Here is a 20,864-nt window from a genome sequence, read left to right as displayed (position 1 = left end):
AAAGAGAATACATTGAATTCTTGTTTGGTGAATAATTTTCAAACGTATTATGGAAAAATTATGCGTGTAAAAGAGATAATTTTATTCGATTTACCATTCATATGTCATATAATAACGTAAGATATCGATAAGCGGATATATTTGACAATTAAACAAAGACGCTTTTTATGCATCAGGATCTCTGATCATCTAAATCTGCAGATAACAGAGAATCTCCAGTCTCAGAGCGATCCCCAAGAGAACAGCGGCTTTTTCTTGCTCAGAATTCAGGGAATGGACGGAGGGCAATATGCGGTGGAAAAAAAAAAGGGGCGAATCAAAGGAAGATAATCGCACGGGAGCGTGAGACGCGACTTTGGTATTTCGGCCGATTACTCGACCGTCGTTAACTGCATTCCGGATTCCCCCTTCTCTCATCGAATACGTCATCGTACGTACGAGCGATCGGGGTAAATCCATGGATTCGCCCACCACCGCGAACGTGTCTTCCGCTGTGTTTCTCCCACCCTAAGGAGGGGAATCCTAGACGAAGACATCTGCCGGAGAACAGGTACGACGAGAACAAGCACCTCTCCGCTGTGTCTCTCGCCTCTTCTCCTCGGATACTTCTCATTCCTCTCGCGCGCGTTCCGCTCCGATCTCGCGATCCCTTCCGATTGGTTATCCTGATTTAAAGTCGCCGGCGCTTCCTCGGCATCCGCTATTCCGCGCTCGACGTCCTCCGGATCCATCGTTATCCATCTGTCAGTTTCTTTTCTCGCTCAAGGTGTTCCCTCACTCTCGTATGAGAGAACATTATGAGGATCATGTAAATTATTTATTATCGATTTTTTTTTTCATCCTCCATATACTCTGGACGATTATATTTATCGTATTGTTCGAATCGTTAGCAAAAAGCTTCCGCGAGTGTGCTGATTCTTGGATTCGACGAAGAGAGTGTTCTTCCCTGTTGACGTTCTCTCCCTTCCTCGTGTGACCGTCACACCGAACGAGCCTCATCATCTGTCAGAAATCGTTAACGACAGTAAATTCGATCAATTACTTCGATTACATCACGACGTTTTTTTTTTTTTTTTTTTTTGTCGACGCGGCGAACGTGTGATCAGTGCTCCCAATTTTCGACGAAGCATTCTTCGGATTGATCGGCTGGCAGACGTGCGATATTTGTTGTCGAAGACACGCGCGGATTTTTCTTCTCTTCCTCGTCCAAGAGTTTCTGCGATATTCGAGGTAAGAGTAAAGTAAATTTACTAAACGTACGTGCCATAAATAACAAAAAGCTTCCTGAAAATGGAGACGTATTGTCTGAATAAATCATGTATTTAATTTATAAATAACTAAATTAAGAGGAATTATAAATTTATAAAAAAGTTGAGAACGCTCATAATTTTTGATTGACTTTACAAATTGCTACATCTCTTATCGTTCAATTCGGTTCACATTTATTTGTTCCGATGAATAAAGAATCTTGATTGAAATCAAGTTTCGATCAACTGCAGAATAAATTCTCGGCGCACACTCAGGCACGAATATGTATATTATATTTTTCCATGTGTGTCTTCCAATTTATGTCCTTTTCGGCATTGCGAGGGAAAAGTGATGGCGTTATTAGCATATTCTATTGCTAGCAGCGATATTGACGATTAATACGTCGAATAAACCAGAAACATCCGCGATGTCTACGAGTTATATTCGAGTCTGAATCACGCGTATGTACATTAATAAACAAAACCGTCACGCGTCTCGTATCGCATATTAAGTAAGACGCGTGTGCCACATACGTTTACGAGACACGAGTTATACTTATTATAGTTCCCTCCGAGTACACGAGGGAAATCCCCACGCACTCCCGGAAATTCCCGGCCAGTGAAATGCAAATAAGAATACAGACATTTTTTTCGAGGTGAGAAAAGACCTACTTGTTGAAAGAAAAAAAGATTCTTCATTAATAAATTCAATATAATTCAACGCGAAACGCTCTTATTATTGCTAAAAGGTTCGTAATTGATGAAATAAACTTGTAATACGATTACAATCAACGGTATAATAATTTCCTTCTGCGAGACAAGGGATCCCGCGTGCTCGTGAAAAATATTTTTTCAGATATCTTTTCGACATAAAAGAAAGTGCTGAGGAAGAAATTGTGAGAGATTGCAGAGAAAAAAAATTTTCCATCGGTACGCGTATCAATAAATTCGATGATACAAATAAAATTCATCGCTCTTATTATTCAAAAAATTATACTCGATATATAATATATATAAAGTGAAATTATTTGTAATACGATTGCGATAATGGCAGTTTTCTCGTACAAGGAAAATCTCCATGCACGTAGAAACGACCGACCGGTGAAATACTAATGCTAAAAAAGAGTACGACGTTTCCTCCTCGGATTTGAAAAGGCATGCATTATCACTGAGCGATGTCCGTGTCAGCATTTAGAAGCCCGTCACGTTTTCTTACCACACACCCCATTCGAGTATGTATTTCCAACGATTAGATACGAGAAGATTCCAAATTACCCATATGTTTAAGTCGGAGAAATTAATTAATATGCAATCTGCAATGTATAGTAGTATTATTAATAAGATTAATAATATCGTTCGATATCATAATGATAATAATATTTTAGTGATATATTTATTATAATAATTGATAATATTAATAAAATATTTAAAGTTGTGTGTATATACATATGTATGTATTGTATGTAAAACTAATAAATAATTTTAGTGGAATAATATTTCGAACGTAAATAAAAAAGTCTCCTAATCAATTTATCTTCCTATTTACGATATTAAATAATTCGTAAATTGTTCAAAGTTGAAAACGAGCGAGGGATCCCCGATTTGCGATTCGAATAACAATATCATAAATTAATCGCATATTGTGCATGTGTGAATCGCGATTAAATAACGCGATAGCGATGCGTTATCAACAGACATACTTGTATGAAGAGGCTCACGATTACACGCTCACGCACAGTCGTACAAAAATATATAGCTTATCGTATCAACTGTTCAAATTCATGGATTAGTGGCCGGAAAGAGTTGGAGGGGAAACAGAAAAACATCTCGAACGTAATCATAATGTGAGGTAAAAGTGTGGAAAAATACGTATTTATATTAGATGAAGGATATTTATTTGTCGAACAAAATGCGAACGACGAGCAAGAGGAAAAATCGATTTTCACGATAATTTCATTCTCGGGATTCAATGGTAACTAAGAATTTTTCCGGTTAACATACGAGTCGATAGTTAATTTTGAAATTTAGAGAAACGCGCGACGGGGAACATTTATTAATGACTTCTCCATTCCTCTAGGTATATGCGGCCGATCGCCTCGAGTTTACCTTGAGCGATAATAAAAATCGTTCTCCCTCCGTCTCTCTCCCTATCCTCCTTGCTTCTTTTTTTTTCTATCCAGAGGGTCACGTCGCCGATGCACTTTCACTACATTCATTTCCCCTTGGTATCTGTGCACCGCAATGTTTCAAAGGCGTTAGGTACTATTACTTACGCGAATTTTTCGCAACAATCTCTCTTCTTTCCCGCAGACGGTAGGATCGATTAAATTCGTGCCTCGTAAAGGAGACACGAATTGATATTGCATTGACAAGAAAAATTTAATAAATATGAAAATGAAGGAAATGAAAATAAATAGAAAAAAATATATAAATTTGAATTTAACTCACAGTCTCCCTAATTTGTTTTTCTTCTTCTTTTAATATATATACGCTATTGTATTATTCATCGATTATTTATCATTTACTCGCGCGGTCGATCATTATTGTTTTTGAGGAAACACAGGCATTCCGAGTCATATCTCAGATATGAAGCGCGCATTATTTAGATGATAAATGATGTCATTTTCGCGTCAAATAACATGTATTCCTACCTGGGATACGTCTTATAAGTGTACGCCGAATGTGCGCGGATCTACCGTAATGCCCACCAACGGCGGAGCCATGTTATCGCGCGACGCCCCCAGCGGTCCGGTGAACATCACCGGCGACGATATCGAATAACACACCGTGTATATAAATGCTGGGTGGAAAAGACAGTGCGATTAGTAGTGCGTTGATTCTCGCGATTATACACGGTGTTGAAAATATTTTCTTTCTCTTAAGTTGACTACAGAATACTTAGGAAGAAGGTAGTGCCCCGGGAAAAGCTAAAGGAAAACGTCAAAGGAGGTATAAAATTATCGGATAGATGAAATAAATAATCGATACGCGACTCGTTGAATTTTTCATTATAAATTTTTCTGTCGTTATCCCATTTATGACACGTGTATTATAAAATAATACATGTTATTTTTAGAAACCCTTTATATCAAATCCAAATATAATTTAACACACTAAATATAACATACTAGCTATATACATATGTCAATTTGGCTCAATTAGTTTATCTAAATGTACAGTCCTTACATTTTTAGATAGCTTAATTTAAAATTTAACAATATAAAAACTATATGTTTATTTTACAAACAAATTAATTGCTCGCATCCAATTTGACGTTGCAAGATTTGACGTATGTATAATAATATACAACATCAATACAATACAAGATCGAATCGGTTCTGACAACAATATTCGACACTTTTATTATTAAATTTCATAAAATCGCGTCGCCTGTCGATTACTTTCAATATCGGATCGTTTTGAAATAGCTTTTTATCGCGATTGCAGGCTGCGATTGTAGTGCAATCTAATTTTCTAGCAATTAAGACCCGATTGTGTTTCGAGTCTCGAACAAATCTCCAAGCATTTCGATATTCACATACTATTCGTAGAAAGAGCTTGCATCCGCCGATCTCATAAATTACATAATTCGTATCAAACAAGTTACTTCACGAAGACATAATAAAGTTGTTCAAATTTTGAAATGTCACGATAATAGAAATATTATCAAATATTATCGAAATAATGCAAGTACACGCGTGCAAGTTTCTCTTTCTAAATACGATATCGATAAAAATTATCATAAAATTATTGCATAACTTTCACAGCGGAGAAATTATTTATAATTATCTTTATCCGAAAAATTAATACTTAAAAATTTGTTGTTGGTAACATTTATCTGCAACACTTATCGCGCTTATAGATAATTATCTAAAAAGGTAAATTTTGGAGATATTGCATTTTTATCAGGGAAGTTATAAAGAAATTTTCTAACTAACTTGATTATCAAAGTTGTGAAGCACTTTAAGTTAACTGAAATAAATTCAATAGTGATTGGCTAAAAAAAGAGGATATAAAGGTGACATGAGTTTTGTTGCAGAAAATTGTATAATTATAAACACTGTTTAAATTGTGTAAACTCTACAAGCATGCAAAACTTGTAGAAACACAAGGATATAATGTTCCCTTAGTAATGCCACATTGACATCAAATTCCCATATATGTAACGAAATATCCTTACGTCATAAAAAAAGAGATAATTTATGTTACAAAAGCGCACGCGATTGCTGGCATGCAAAACTGCTGATTATAATAAATCTTCGCGAAGATAAAGTGTCTGTCGTGAAAAGATTAGGCATGCATCTTTGTGCGACGAAAAGTTGTGTTTCGAAAGCAATTCGAACTGCAATTCAGTTACGACTAAAAAATATCATCGGTTGAATACCGATGATCGATCGTTCGGAGAACGCGATTACTACATAATCCGATTTTTTGTCTCTCAAATAGCGCTCACATCACTTATCTCTGTGATATCAGTTAAGACTGTAATTTCTTTTTGTGTGCCTTAACGTGTCCTGAAAGAAGCTTGTGATATCTTTGATCGATACAAGAATGAGGAAACTTTATTTGATTCCTCATAAATACTTTTTGCGCATTGACTTGTAAAATTCATTATTATCGCATTATTGCAGAGGAGTCGCAAAATTCGGCATCATGGCAAATTTACTGTTAGCGTCGACGATGAATGATGATGAACATCATAATCATGATCACCCCTTGGAATCGCATAAGGAGGTGCTAACCGCCAAAGCAGTCACCATGGTAGTTTTGTGCAGCGTCAGTACAATAATGGGCATCTTACCCATATTCTTGGCCAAATGGTTCAAATGGGATTTGAACGGACATAACCCCAGGTAAATATCACATTGTTTAACTGATATAGATATTTTAAAGATTCTAATACAAATTAGAAATCTCACGGTAATAGTCTTTCTCTAGATATCTTTTCTAGGTATATTTAGTATCGCGCTATTTAATTATTTAAATGTTACATCTCCATGACTCATACGACAATAAATTTCTAATAATAATTTTTGATAAGATTTATAAACGCCAGAAATGTAGAAATGGAAAGTAATTTATATAATTATCAACACTGTTTTATCAATTTATTTTTACTCATATACGGCAAAATACGTGGAACGGTGAGTAAAGAGTTCAAGACGTATATTTGCTATGATACTTGATAGATTACGACGGTATAATCCCACAAACAATGGCTTTGAATTTTGGCAATATCGTTTTAAAAATCCCCAACGATGTAATACGACCGAATTAGCGAGATAAATGTATAAAAATAATTAAATATCGAATGCGTATAGATCTACGAAAGTTGTCAGCCTCCTGCTCGGCTTTGGCGGAGGCGTCCTCTTCAGCACAACGTTCCTCCATTTGATGCCGGAAGTTGCGGAAGGTGTAGAAAATCTCGTTGAGGATGGCAAGATCGAGCCTCTCGAGTTTCCATTGGCATATATGCTCGCGTGCGCCGGGTGAGTTGAGACTTCATGATGTCATCATGTGTCAGAGCTAAGATTATAAAAAAGATCGTGTTAGAAAAAAGGTAGAATATCTTTCCATTGACGCGTAAGATTCCTCCACAACGAAAAAACAAGAGTATTACTCATTACGCGATTTAAATTTTTAGAATCGTTGATATACGCGTTGATATAGTCGCGATTTTATGAATATAAATTAATTTTATGCAATTATAATTACATCATATGTATATTAATATATTTTATATATTAATTTTTACATATTAATATATTTTATAATATATATATATATATACATATATCGTATTATTAATTATTTTACTGCTTACTATCTATATTTTTCAATAAAATATCTAGATTTAATTATTTTTTAACGATGGATTAATAAATTGATTTTTCGCAAATCTTTTCTGCAGGTTCTTCATCATGTATTTGGTGGAAGAGTCCGTACATACGTACCTGAGGAAGAGACAAGTAGAGCGACAGATAACCGACAAGAAAGACATAAATCGTAGCACTAACGAATTGGTAGAAGACGGCCAGGTGACACCGTCATGCGTCAGCAACCACGGTCATTCGCATACGTAAGCCATTTTCTTCTCAGCCCAAAAAATAACGATTTTCATCGGTGGTGTCGATGCTTCGCGAGCGCCAAGAGATTTCACACGATCTTTTAATTTACAGGGGTCACAGCCATTTACCTGTGATAACAGGCGTCGACGACGACTTTGTGATAAGTTCGCTGCGAGGATTATTAATAGTACTCGGCTTATCCGTGCACGAATTATTCGAGGGACTTGCGATTGGTCTAGAGAGCTCCGCCAGTCACGTATGGTAATTAATAATTATTCCTTGCGGGACATATCTCTAATTATAGATATAATTGTAATTTAAAAAATTACAATTATAATTATTAAATGATTATTATTGATGCTGATCGAACGATTCCACAGGTACATGTTTCTCGCAGTGGCGTCCCACAAATTCGTTATAGCCTTTTGCATCGGCGTAGAGTTGCTCGCTTCCCGAACCAGAACGTATCTGTCAATAATTTACACGTGCACGTTCGCCGTGGTGTCACCGATAGGAATCGGCATCGGAATGGGTCTAGTCGGCGGTGGAAGCGCGGCTGCCAGTGGACCAATGGCTGTGATATTACAGGTAAATCGAGTTTTTTCAAGTATCACAAGTTTAAAGAATATCCATTTGAGATAAAGAGTATCAAAGATTTAAAATAATTGATAATTGTCATAAAGTTTTTAAAGAAAATGTGTAAATTTTTCGAATCAATCGTTGAAATACATATCTATTTGTGGATTAATCGAATAATAAAAATTACATAATGTATGAACTTGGGAGAAAATATACTTATCTTTGGATTTCTCGTCGCAGGGATTGGCATCGGGCACTTTGCTCTACGTAGTGTTCTTCGAGATTCTGCAGGAGCATCGAACCGGACTGGGACAATACATCTCTATTCTCTTCGGTTTCCTCGTAATGTTTGGTCTGCAGATGTTGAGTAAGTAGAGACAATTTTATCTTATACTAATTTTTAGTACAGTTTTTTTTTTTTTTTTTTCCAATGATAACAGTCGTAAATATAAGAAATGAAATATTTAGCGGCGTAAAAATAAATGCTTTATCTCCGCGCTTCCTTTGATCTATATTCGCACATTCCTCGAATGAATAGTCTCTTTGAATGAATAAACATGAAGATTTTTATGGATAAGAATATTATATATTGGGAAGTAATCAAGTTACGATAAATTATAATTATAAGAAAGATACATAAATATTTGTATGCATTTGAGGAAAAGTCGAATATACATTTGATCTTGCCTGAAACGCGCATAATCTCTTGGAAAAATCAATATGCGATACGATAAAAAGATTAGTTGCTGAGAGAAGAAAAGCGATAAGATGCCACGTAATTGATAATCAATCAACTGTACGAGCTTTTGATTAAGGTTGATTTCAACCGATGTGGAAATTTTTTTTTTGATCTGCTAATAGGCACGACATTCTTTTCTTCCCCTAAAACAAAATATCCGTATATCAACAATTTAGAAAAATCTTAAAAATATATAAAAATACATTTTATATATATATATATATATATATATATATATATATATATATATATAAACAGATGCGAGAATGAACGATTGAAAATAAAGGGAATGCGGGGAAAATGGGAAAGTTTCGAATCTTGAAAATGAGGATGATGTTTCGAGCATGTAGCCGAGGTCAAAGGTGATGGTTGGTATTTATCGATTGTCAGCGAGCAATTAATTACTGATCAACAGTCACTTATCACGATATTCTCTCTCTCTCTCTCTCTCTGTCTCAAAAGGGAGAGAAAGAGCGACGCGCACGTCGAGGCCAACGCAGGCCAACGTTCGAAATGTCGAGCGTCGCAAATGCATAGGAAGAGAGAGAGAGAGAGAGAGAAGAGAATGTGGCACGCGATATGCAGAGGCCATCCTGTCGATGATGATTCACAATACGAGATACAATTCCCGTAAGGTTGACTTGAAAAAGTTCACCTCGCCAGAAAATATAGCCGTTATTTTTCTTGTCCACTCTTGAGTCATCCGGAAGGGAAGGGTTTCCTTCGAGCGATCCTTCATACTTGGCGATCGTGTATGAGAAGGGGGAGAGAGAAAAAAAGAACCCTGAAACCTAACCGCGAAAGTGAATGGCAAGGCTCGATTATTATTTCTTTATCAGCGTAATTGACAACATATACGTACACACACGTACACAGGAGGAACACCCACGGCTCGTGCCGTGGAAATCGAGATCTCGATTTCACGAGATCTCGATTTCCACGGCTCGTTGAGCACTATACGATTTTACAATCCACCGTTCGATGTTCAATGGTTCGTTCGAAATCGAGCGGCGTGAATCCTCTCGCTTTTTCGCGCGCAGAAGGGTGAAAGTATCGCGGAGCCTGATGAACAATCAACATGGTCAGATTTAAATTCACGCCTTTTGCTTCGAAAGCGACCAACGTGCCTCTTAGATTTTCTCATCCGTGTGTTGACACGCTGTGAAAATTAGATGAAATTAAATTGAGAGGAGAAATTTATTTACATAAAACTGAAATTAATCAATCCGCAAAGCCGAAGGATCGATCCGCGAATCTTCCAATTTCTTCGCCCATCATTCTTTAATCTTCGTCTTCCTCGTTACACTCTTGGAAGATTTATCTTCCAATCGGCGATGCAAATGTTTATTACGACGTGACATAAGTGACGTCTGCACGCGTGTCCTCCGCGCGCGCGCACGAGACGAGTATCGTCGACGATTTCTTTCATTCGCGCATCCACGCGTATGTATTGTACACGCGCCTACGCACGGACGCCCGCGTTCGCCGCGGAGGGAAAATGCGTTATGCGTTGCCACTCGTCAGGCATAGAATAATTGCAGCGATGTAACCGATGTTCAAGGTGCCCCATCCTGCGAAAGGTGAAAGAGCAGACAACTCGAAAGATTATTCACCCTTTGTTATGAGCGATAACATCGTCGGAGTTAAATTTAAATCACTGATAAAGTTTTCGTCGTCGATATTGATCGTCTTTCATTCCTCTGTCAATCAACATTGATACGTACATCGTTAAACGCTATCAAAGAAAGCAGGGCATAAATATAGAAGGGATGAATGTCGCCAAGATGTGCAAATTTCACATCCATCGTATATCTTCATTCCTTCATTTTCAATCCCTCTTCGTTCTCGCTTCATTCTAGTTCTGCTCTCTCTTTTTCTCTCATCTTATCTTCTCTTCTCTTATCTTTATTTCGTTTCTGTTTTTCTTTCCCCGTTCTCTTTACCTTTCCCTCTTGCACTCTGACATGGACCTCCTCGGCTCTCCCTTCTTCTCGGGATCCATCGTTGATTTTACGCCACTGAGCGATCAGTCACCGTCCAGGTGCTAGAGCGAGCGTGTACACGCCAGTGGACGATGGATGGATAAGGACGGGACGTAGCTGTTGCGGGAGTGGGCAGGAAACGGCTCAGCTCGGACTATGTAAGACGACGAGGCGGCGGCCGAGGGGTCCGATCGAGCCGAGTTCTCGTCGAGTCGAGACCGGAGTAGATAGTGTCTGATCGGCCGTCGCGGCGCGTGGATTTCTCTCGCTCGATTCGCTTCGAATGGGAGAATCGTTCATCAGTTCTAGCCGACGATCTTGCCCGTGACGTTGGAAAAGTTGGTGGAAAAATCGGGGAAAAGGGGCGTGAGATGACAAGACTCGTCATCGACAGGAGAGGCGCGAAGGGGAGAGGTGGTGAAATGGTGACGAGATAATCGGCGTAGCGCAATTGCGAAATTCTTTAGCAAAGAGACACTCGCAGATTGAACTTGAGTCATTTTCGTCGACATAGTCTTGATTATATCGTTATCGTTGATATCTTGAAACGATGTCCGATATGGAAGAGGACACGACGTCCAGCGTCCTCCTGATGTCGAAGATCGGGGCGATGGTCGGTCTCGGTTTAGGTTCTCTGGTACTGGGAACTCTACCGTTGATCGTAGGACGTTACAGGGCCAAGAAAAGACTTCGAAAACACTCTCGGCCGATCTCCTCTGATCGTTCCAGTACGTCAACTTCGGCATCTTTGCCGGGCGTTGACTCGACCTCCGCGGCGGACAAACAAGTACGTTGGAGAAAAATCGAGCGGAAATCCTCTCGGATGAATCGCCGATTCTTTTTGATCGATTCGCAGCATTTCCGGAAGTTTTGTCTTTTTGCCGACTCGACTCGGTTAAGAAATGTCGAGAGCAAACACGTTGCTCTCCGGTCGAATTAGCGGGAAAATAATCGACGTAACGGAGATACACTCAGTGGACCGTCCTTGGATATCTATTCTCGATAGCGGCGGATATCCTTGGATATTCATTGAATATTTATGCGCTGCACGGGTCATTTTTCCGCTAATTTAAGCTTACGATTTTGAATTCGTGAATACCAATTAATTTTGCATCAAATATTTTGCGGATGTATATTACGATTTCAAATTAGCTTACAACGTAAACACGTTTCTGGAGCGGCACAGAAACTATTATATTTGATCGAGAAATCAGAAATAGAGAAAAAAAAATGATATTTGTAAATAATGTGAGATTGCTGTTCGATCACGAAGTAATCGCAACACATCCGGAATAGCTGTTGATTGATATACAGAGTGCTCGGTATTTTACAATATACATCTACGGACTCTCTAAACTATCTGGAATTATTCGATTTTTCTTAATTATTTGGCTACAAGTGTTATATATATATATGGCACTTGTAGCCAACAATAATATCTTATTCTTCATAATAATATCTTATTCTTCAAAGTATTTAATTCTGAAAATATATAAAAAATATATAAAAATTTCCACCCTTTCTCTAAAGAAAAATCGGGATGCCGAAGCGATCGGGAAATCCGTAGAGATGAATTTGTATACCGAGCACTCTTATCCTAGCAAACGGCAAATCGTCTCCAGGGTCTATTGACATCGCTGTTGCTTTGCTTCGGCGGCGGAGTGCTTCTGTTCACGACGTTCCTGCATCTGGCACCGGAAGTGCGCGAGAGCGTCGAGAGGCATCAGTCGAACGGTCAGCTGCCGACTCTGGGTACCCTCGGTTTGGCAGAGTTGCTCTTCTGCGGTGGCTTCTTCCTCGTCTATCTCGTCGAGGAGGCGGTGCACGCTGTCCTCACCGGTAAACCCGAATCTTCAGGGGCGTTGCTCTATCGGACTGTATCGGTGCGCAGATGCAACAATAATCAGACGGGCCCATCGACCATAAGCGATTCGACCACCACCGTATCCACCACAAGGTCTACCGCGTGGAAGGATCAGGACGATCGCGAAGACAAGGAGAACCGGACGAGCTTGGAACGATCCAAGATCCAGCTCGATGAACCTCGCAATCATGTGGTCAAGGACGACAAGGTCCTGCCGGCTATATTCGTCCTGTCCCCCGCGTTATCGAACGAAGGACGTCAGGTCGTCGAGAGACGTTCCGATCCAGAACTGGCGATGTCGGAATTGAACTACCCGCCAATCAGGCATCATCATCATCATCAGGATCATTCTCATCATCATCATAATAATCATCATCGTGATCACAACCATCATCACCACCACCACCACCACCACCATCATCATCAACATCAACATGGCACGATGACGCAAAATACTTCGGTGCAAGGTCTACTGACCGTGCTCGCGTTGTCCTTCCACGCGATATTCGAGGGCCTGGCGGTAGGCCTAGAGCCATCCATCAGCTCGGTCGTCTATTTAGCGGCTGCCATCGCGACTCACAAACTAGTCATCTCCTTCTGCGTCGGGATGGAGCTCTACGTGGCCGGCGCGTCCACGCGAGCCACCCTCGGATATCTGTCCATCTTTTCTATGGTGACGCCGATTGGGATCGGGATTGGGCTAGCGTTGAGCCATTTCAAGAACGACAGTGAAAATCTGGGACCAACGCCTACCATACTGCAAGGCATGGCGGCTGGCACTCTGCTTTACGTGGTGTTCTTCGAAGTGTTGGCGCGTGAAAGGGCGAACGAGAAGAGCGGCCTGTTGCAGCTGGTCGCGATCATCGTCGGCTTCACGCTAATGCTGGGCTTGCAGATCGCCAGTGAGTCCATTTCCCGGAAGAATAGCGCATCGGGGCGTAACGGCGCGACCGGACGGATAGATTTATTATCGCCATCGTACGCGTTTTCGCTTTTCCTCTTCGGCTTCTCGCGCGATTGCGGCAATTTCCGCCTGTCTTTTCAAACGCGGAATTGTATAAATTTATTGCCGTGATTGAGAGTGAAAGTCCGTTCGTCGGACGTCTCTTCCTCATCGATTTTTTCATTTCGGATCCACGACGATATATATTTACGTACGTTGTTATCCATGAAGGGATTATCTTATCTTGGATAATTCATATTTTTTCATATTAAAATCACTGTTTACGATGAGCGAGCTCGTTTTTCTTCGTTATTTCTCAATTCCGAATATACTCGATTTTTTACATTTTATTTGAAAGGAAAATTAATTTCTTCACGTATCGATGAGACTGTGTTTAGGAAAGATTCATCTCGCGAAATGACAAAAGAACTCTATTGAGCCATCACAAGCTTATCGCAACAACAAAGGCATAAAAAAAATTTCGTAATATACATAATTAAAGCGAGGTATCTCTCTCTTGAGACGAATGTGCAAAGTATTCCCCCTCTTTAAAGAGGGAGATCCAAACATGCAGATCGATACGAAAAACTATCGAGTTGTATCGATCAATCGTAATACGAGGATCTGCTATTTATTATAATCGCCTCGAGCCTCTTTTTTTTTACGTCATTCGTGTCCAGCGGATTATCTGTAATATAATAGTTATCGCCAAGCCGGTTTTGGCAGGATCGTTCGTCTCGGTGCAAACCTATTACGGGTACGCCCTTGATACACTTCACGTGTTACTTCTCGTTTAATCTATCGATTTGCCGACAAACTTACAACTGAAAAGTCAGGGCCAGGGCAAATTTCGAAACGGAAACTGGTGGCAACATCCTCGTCGCATGCAACGCGATTTCGTTTAGAGAAAACGGTAAATTTTATCGAAGCGTTGATATCATAATCAAACGGACGATTTAATTAACAGACGATTGTACGAAAGATATTTGCGTATATATCTATGTATATAAAACGTTGAAATATTTCAACCTCGAAACGACGATTAACGCTAGCCGATAAACTTTTTTTGATAATTGATGTCACTTTGTTGCGTTGTTATTTCGATTGAAATAAGGTTAATGATAAAACTGACGTCAAATAGATTGCAACAATGTGAAACGAATTACTCGTAGAATGCACGAAATATTTCTATTTTCTGTGCTCTTATATTAAAATAATGTATTTAAAATTTCATTTTTAAATCGTGATCAATAAACATACGAAGTGTATTAAATATTGATGCACGACACAGTAAAAAAAAAAAAAAAAAAAAAAAAAAAAAAAAAAAAAAAAAACCTCTGTTTGTGCAGAGAATGTTTAAATTAAAAAAAAAAATGTCTTTATCAATTCCGAATATTTTTCGTATCGGTGCATGTTTCGCACGGGAGCGAAAATATTCATTTGCACGATGGTATATTACTTTAACATATATTCAATAATGTTCGATAAATTACACGACTGTCATTTCGTCGAGAAAGTAAGGTGAGCAGATGGGGAAGAGGTGGATCATAATAACGATTATCTTTTCGCGAATACACCGCATGTTATTACATAATCTTAATTGCATTCTGACCTTTTCACGATAGTGCGCAAACGCAAAGTTCAGTCGCAGTTTGAAACTCGCTATTGTTTAATATTTTCTATGCATTAACAAAAAAAGCGAGAGAAAGAGAGAGAGAGAGAGAGAGAGAGAGAGAGAGAGAGAGAGAGGAGAGAGTGATTTATTCTATAAAATAATATTATAAACATGTAAAATATATTAATATAATTCCAAATATTAATTAATATTCAGAATTATATATATACATATAAATTACATAATATATATGAGAAATATTATATATAGAAATACATATATATATATATAAAATATTATATACATAATATTAAATATTTTGTATATATATTTGAAAAAATTAGATTTACACACTCTCTTTATTCTAATATCTATCAAATTAACAGTCTATTGGAGCATTTATCCTATACATATAAAATACACGAGCCTCGCGTGTTAATCCTACGTGACTGCGCGAGACGTGAACTTTTACACAACTCGCGTCGGCTGCCATATGATTGGCAAATTGCATGCGGCAACAACCCACTTCTTCCAAGACGCGTCCTGCCAATTTTTCATTTTTTTTTTCTTTTTTTTTTTACGTAACGAACGCCGGGAAGAAATATCATTGTATCAAATGTCATATTAATTCGAACAGCCATCGCGTCTGTTTAAAAGACAGAATTGGATCGATCTCTCGTAAAAGATATCTGCCCGTTATGTATATCTTGAGGCTTCCTCTCTCCACCCAATGGCAATGACCCGAGAACGTGTAGGTCGATGGACGATCCGACCGACTTTCGACGGCTTTCTCAAACGCAGGTTTAACGCATTTCGTGATGACAAAATCGCAGCCGTTTGTTCGAGCGTCATTCGAAGAATTTTCCATCCGCGCACGGCGATTATACGAGGGAAATAAGCGGGACAGACGGGGAAGAGTGGAAACGGACACAATCAGATGCACGACAAATTACTCACTCTATATATAATCGTATCACGAAAAAAAAAAAAAAAAAAACCGATCTATTATTTCGAGAAGATTCTAATAATTATAATATATTTTAAAGCCTTCTTTAAACGAGCTGTAGAATTCTATTTATAATTTTATGTGTCACGGGTAATACAAACAATACATATAGGGAAATACATACATTAAGATATGCCGTACATAAAATTGTAAATAGAATTCTATCTTGACGTTTATCGCCATTTTCTAAAGGATTCCATCTATAGGGGGTTTAATTTTTTTATTTAAAAAATTAAAACTACACGATGACTAAAAATCGTCAAGGAAAGAAAGAAAAACCTCAAACTTTCGCGCTTTCTTTTTACAGCCGCTCATTCGCACAGCCACGATCACGGCCACAGTCACGGACATTCTAATGCGGAGGAGGAGGAGGACCATGACCACGATCACGACCATGAGCAAGATCATAAGCATCGCGTTGTAGCAGAAGCGATCGATAAAGTGACCGATAGCATCGCCGAGACCCTCTCCAACGCTCTCACATCCTCGACGACGACGTTACGGCCCAAGGATATCAACGAGACCAGCACATTGCATCCTCATCACAGTTAGGGATCGACATGCATTTCCGTCAATTCTATGCTTAACGGTTGGATTCTCTTCGGCAAGAGACTCAGCGCATCGAGGATCTCTCGAAGATCTCAACGGATGCTGTCTCTGCCAAAGAGAGAGAGAGAGAGAGAGAGAGAGAGAGAGAGAGAGAGAGAGAGAGAGAGAGAGAGAGACGTTTCTCATCTATTTTTCCATTCATTTTGACAAAATGGAAATGAAACAGAGAGAAAACGAAACGGAACCGGAGAAATGATAGATCTTTTTACATGCACGGATCTACATGTCGATTGTGATTGATTCTGTTCCGTACGTGATGTGACAAAGGGAAGATTCGTATTGCATGTTGCATCTTGTATGTAATATATATTCGGCAAGAGAGAGATGTCTTTTTTTTACCGCTGCTCCGGGGGGAAAAAGAAGTTATGGACGCCCTGACATATTTCGACTTGACCTCCGAAGAGTTTCTCGCTCAAAGATTTGCAATAGGAAAAGACTTTCACACGTACAAGTACATATCTATATTAGTTCCGACCTCGGTGCAACAGTTATTTTTTTTTTTTTTTTTTTTTAGATACGATAATAAATAAGTGTTTAATTATGTATATTGTTTAAGTGCCTTTAACGAAACTTTTTACGCAAGAGCTGAAAATATTTATTAATAATATCGGACAGAGCGTTTTAACATTTAAGCATTTTCTCCTCAAGATAAAGATACGTAAAGAAAGAAAAATACGGACGCTCAACTTGCCGCGAGCAGATCCATTAGTTTCTTAATTATTCAACGGAACCAAATGCGTCGTATTTGTATAAGAAATATAATAAATTATAGCAATATTTTTTTATACTACAAGCGTCACATTTTTTCTACCCGCAACAGAATTAAAACATAGATCGATAGATCTTTTGTACATAATACTATAATTTTTCAAATATTTGTCATATATTTTTTAGAGAAATTAAATTATTATCTGAATAAATAAATGGCGATGTGTGCGTGCGTTTTTGAAAAAAAAAAAAAAAAAAAAAAAAAACGCTTCAGGATGAAATGCTTTCGTAATCATCGTCGTCGATTTCGCGTCGCGACTGACTATTGTTGGAAAGCATGCCGTATCATTGTCTGCGATGAAAAGAAACAATAGCGATTACAACAAGACACGATCGTACAGCGATCGACCAACGTCTGCGCATATCCAGAATATCCTTGCCCTAGTGAGTGCTTTCCATCTGTTTTTAATTATGGAATGAGTGTTTTTTAAATAAAAATGTATTAAAAAAAACTCATCACATATATTATGCCGCAAATTACTAATTTTCTATATTTTAAGCATTTATATGCATTCATGAATTATAAATAAAAAATAAAGTCCTATCCGCTAAGTTTAATTCCAAAAATATTATCATTCGACGCTCAAAGGAAAATTTATTCTTAATTGATAAAGTAAAAGAGTTTCGTAAGTAAAAGATAGGACAACAAATGTATAAAAAATCTCAATAAAACGCTGTCATACATCTTTAACTTTCAATGTACGGGACATCATCTCTATTCTCTCTCTTTTCTCAAAAATAAGATAATTTATCGCATATTATAATTTCAATGCTTTATCTTTACGACAACACATAATGTGTGTCGCGCAGGATAAGATATCGAGATCCGAGCTTTCGTGTCAATCGTATTCAATTGCGATTGGCGAACAGGATGCGCTTCACGGTTGAAGAGTGACCCTGAGACTCGAATGCGAAACTCGGACTTTCGCATTTCGCATGTGCGATTTCGATAGTATCGACGCATATTAGAGTCTTATTATTTATTTACCGCGTAATATGATTATTCTTAACTGGAACTTCTTTTATGCTACGAATGACAGTTCAAAATCGGTAACGAGATTGACTTGTTAATCGTGACTGCTCGAATATACGAAACATTGCAACGAGTCGTTTGTTTGCATTTGTCTGAAGGCTTTATCTGACTCGATACTTTCCTCGATCGCCCGAGAGTGCAATAGCACGCATAAATAAATGATAATAGCTTGACGAAACAAACATATTTCAGCGAAACGCGGCGGGCAATAAGGAGGGATAAGCTGTCGTTTACTAGCCGTTTCGTTGCAATAAACGAGTTTTACATTTTCAATTTTTACATACATATTTTCAAATTCTCTTAATAAGTAAAGAACAAGAAACTTGTCTAAAGATTATCGTGTCCTTTTAATCAGTCCTAGGATAATTTGCGCAATTAATCGCAATAAATTTTTATACCGACAGATTAAAATCTCGATATTATCTATATCTTATTTTTACGGTAGGAATATATGAGAGATGCGGATGTCGATGGAATTTTCAGATAAGGTAAGTGTTAACATATCTTTTTTTCCTATAGATTTGAATTTGTGTCACATACGGTATATTCATATATATTTATGGTGACATTTATCTACACAATGCACCCTTGTGAATGCTGTACAGTTTACAAAACATACGACGCACATATTTTCCGGAATTACCCGCAACTAAATGTAAATACATTCGTTCGACTCTTGCGATATTTTTTCCGGGATTTCTCTAATAAGTTCACAAAGTGCGTGCATATTGCAAATATATCTTGCGTAATTAACAATTTATCAAATATCGGTAACATTGTCGGTGTGTCGAGGAGAAAAAAGTAGCGAATGCTTAACACATTCACTAGCAGACGAAAAAAATTTATCAACACTGGAATTGCTGATAGCGCAAGTTTGTACAATATGACAATTCGAGCTTTCATGAAAATATTGACTTACATTTCTCGTCCCCTTTTTTGTAACCTCTCATGTAAATATGTAATCATATAAATATGAAAGTTTTGGTAAAAAGGATGATATACTTTCGTATAATTTGCGTCTGTAGAAATTTCAGTCAAAATTCAATATTATTTTAAAGCATCGTATTGTTCAACACAATTTCTTTCCATAATAATTTAAAATACAAGTTTGAAATAAAAAAAGAGAAAACAGAAAGTATATAACGGAAACAGCCTACTTTTTCGCTATTTGCTTGTCGACAAACTCGAGATAGTTCGAGCCAATTTTGAGAAGTGCCACCCCAGTGCCGATACCAGCTATCGTACAAATGGTAGGACTTGGCGGCACTATAGAACGTATCACCGCCCACATCAAAACGGATCCCAAGCTCAATAATACCGCACCGGTAACACTAAAAAAGATAAATTTGACAAATAAGAAATATAATTCGATGAATATATTGCATTTATGTGTACCACCAATATTAATTCTTACCTGTATAAAACTCTTATAGACTGCGGCGCACTTTTTACATGCTCACGTGTGTAAATATATGATCCGGTGCCAACTAGGGTACCAACCAATAAGACATTTGTAATGTCCCTCTTTGGAAATACTCTGAAAAGGTAAACTGCGTTATTGACTGTCCTTTCTCTTGATAGCACAATAAAAACAAATCTTTATTTTTTTCATAATTAAATCTTTAGATACTTAAATCTTTAAAACTTTTAATTCTTCAATCCTCAAGCTCTTACATCTCTAGTTTTTATATATTTGTTCCATTCGTTTTTCTACTTTCTGTTACATTATTTATTTACATGTTTATCTCGCTTCGAGAGACATTCTATGTCGATCGTACATGGAAGTACAAAGATACATCTGTTTTGATCGCGTTAAGATCCATAACGTCGAAGATTCATCTATCGTAACGACACGCAATAAATTGCATGCGATCGGAATTACGTAATAAGCGAAGAGGGAGAGGGAGAGGGAGAGGGAGAGGGAGGGAGAGAGAGAGATTCATCCTCAAATTACACTTCGTCTCGACAATAATTAACTTTGCGTGACGTATATTATACACACGAATAACAGCCGGAATATCCGGATTGTCTACTTACTTGACGACGAGGCTCGGGTTCATGACATTCATGGACATCGCGGTATACGAGGCGGTGCCGAGTGCCGGCACGTAGAACTTGGCGAGGCTGCATCGCGTGATAGGTTGCAGGCCGAGCTTCTTCATGATCGAATTACAATCGGCATCACCACTTCCATCCGCGCGTGCCATCTTCGTCAAGCCTTCCACGAGTGTCGAACTTGTTTAAAGATAATATACAAGGATACGTGGACGATACGTTACACCGTTGTCGCGACTTTGCTCCTACGTCTATAACCTATAACCTTGCGTAGAGCGTGCATACATGAGTCACTGCGTTCGCTACCGCAGCGCCGCGCAGGCGCGAGAAAGAATCCATAGTCGGACACAGTCGGT

General features: G+C 38.3%; 2 protein-coding genes across 6 annotated transcripts; one reads left to right on the top strand and one right to left on the bottom strand.

The window, feature by feature from the left end:
- The first annotated feature begins 564 nt into the window (after nucleotides 1-564).
- LOC138933763 (zinc transporter ZIP1-like) lies at nucleotides 565-17,437 on the top strand. Of its 5 annotated transcripts, XM_070296754.1 has the most exons (9): nucleotides 565-808; nucleotides 891-1,230; nucleotides 5,879-6,100; nucleotides 6,569-6,736; nucleotides 7,159-7,326; nucleotides 7,427-7,576; nucleotides 7,696-7,903; nucleotides 8,135-8,261; nucleotides 16,351-17,437. In XM_070296754.1, exons 3-9 carry the CDS (start codon nucleotides 5,901-5,903, stop codon nucleotides 16,593-16,595), a joined length of 1,266 nt encoding a protein of 421 aa, XP_070152855.1. In that variant the 5' UTR covers nucleotides 565-808; nucleotides 891-1,230; nucleotides 5,879-5,900; the 3' UTR covers nucleotides 16,596-17,437. The 5 variants fall into 5 exon arrangements, with proteins under 5 accessions (XP_070152855.1, XP_070152854.1, XP_070152856.1 ...); XM_070296753.1 differs by having other exon boundaries at nucleotides 565-1,230; XM_070296755.1 differs by lacking the exons at nucleotides 565-808; nucleotides 891-1,230 and adding an exon at nucleotides 4,066-4,196.
- Nucleotides 17,438-18,990: 1,553 nt separating this feature from the next.
- Nucleotides 18,991-20,791, bottom strand: LOC138933764 (uncharacterized). Its single transcript, XM_070296757.1, has 3 exons — nucleotides 20,491-20,791; nucleotides 19,868-19,990; nucleotides 18,991-19,784 (listed from the first exon to the last, which is right to left on the bottom strand). Exons 1-3 carry the CDS (start codon nucleotides 20,658-20,660, stop codon nucleotides 19,607-19,609), a joined length of 471 nt encoding a protein of 156 aa, XP_070152858.1. The 5' UTR covers nucleotides 20,661-20,791; the 3' UTR covers nucleotides 18,991-19,606.
- Between the last annotated feature and the right edge of the window lie 73 nt (nucleotides 20,792-20,864).

This window comes from Polyergus mexicanus, unplaced genomic scaffold, assembly GCF_030449975.1.
Source record: "Polyergus mexicanus isolate NDT 795.1 unplaced genomic scaffold, iyPolMexi1.0 SCAF_5, whole genome shotgun sequence".
NCBI lineage: Eukaryota > Metazoa > Arthropoda > Insecta > Hymenoptera > Formicidae > Polyergus > Polyergus mexicanus.
This window is presented reverse-complemented; position numbering and strand designations above follow the sequence as displayed.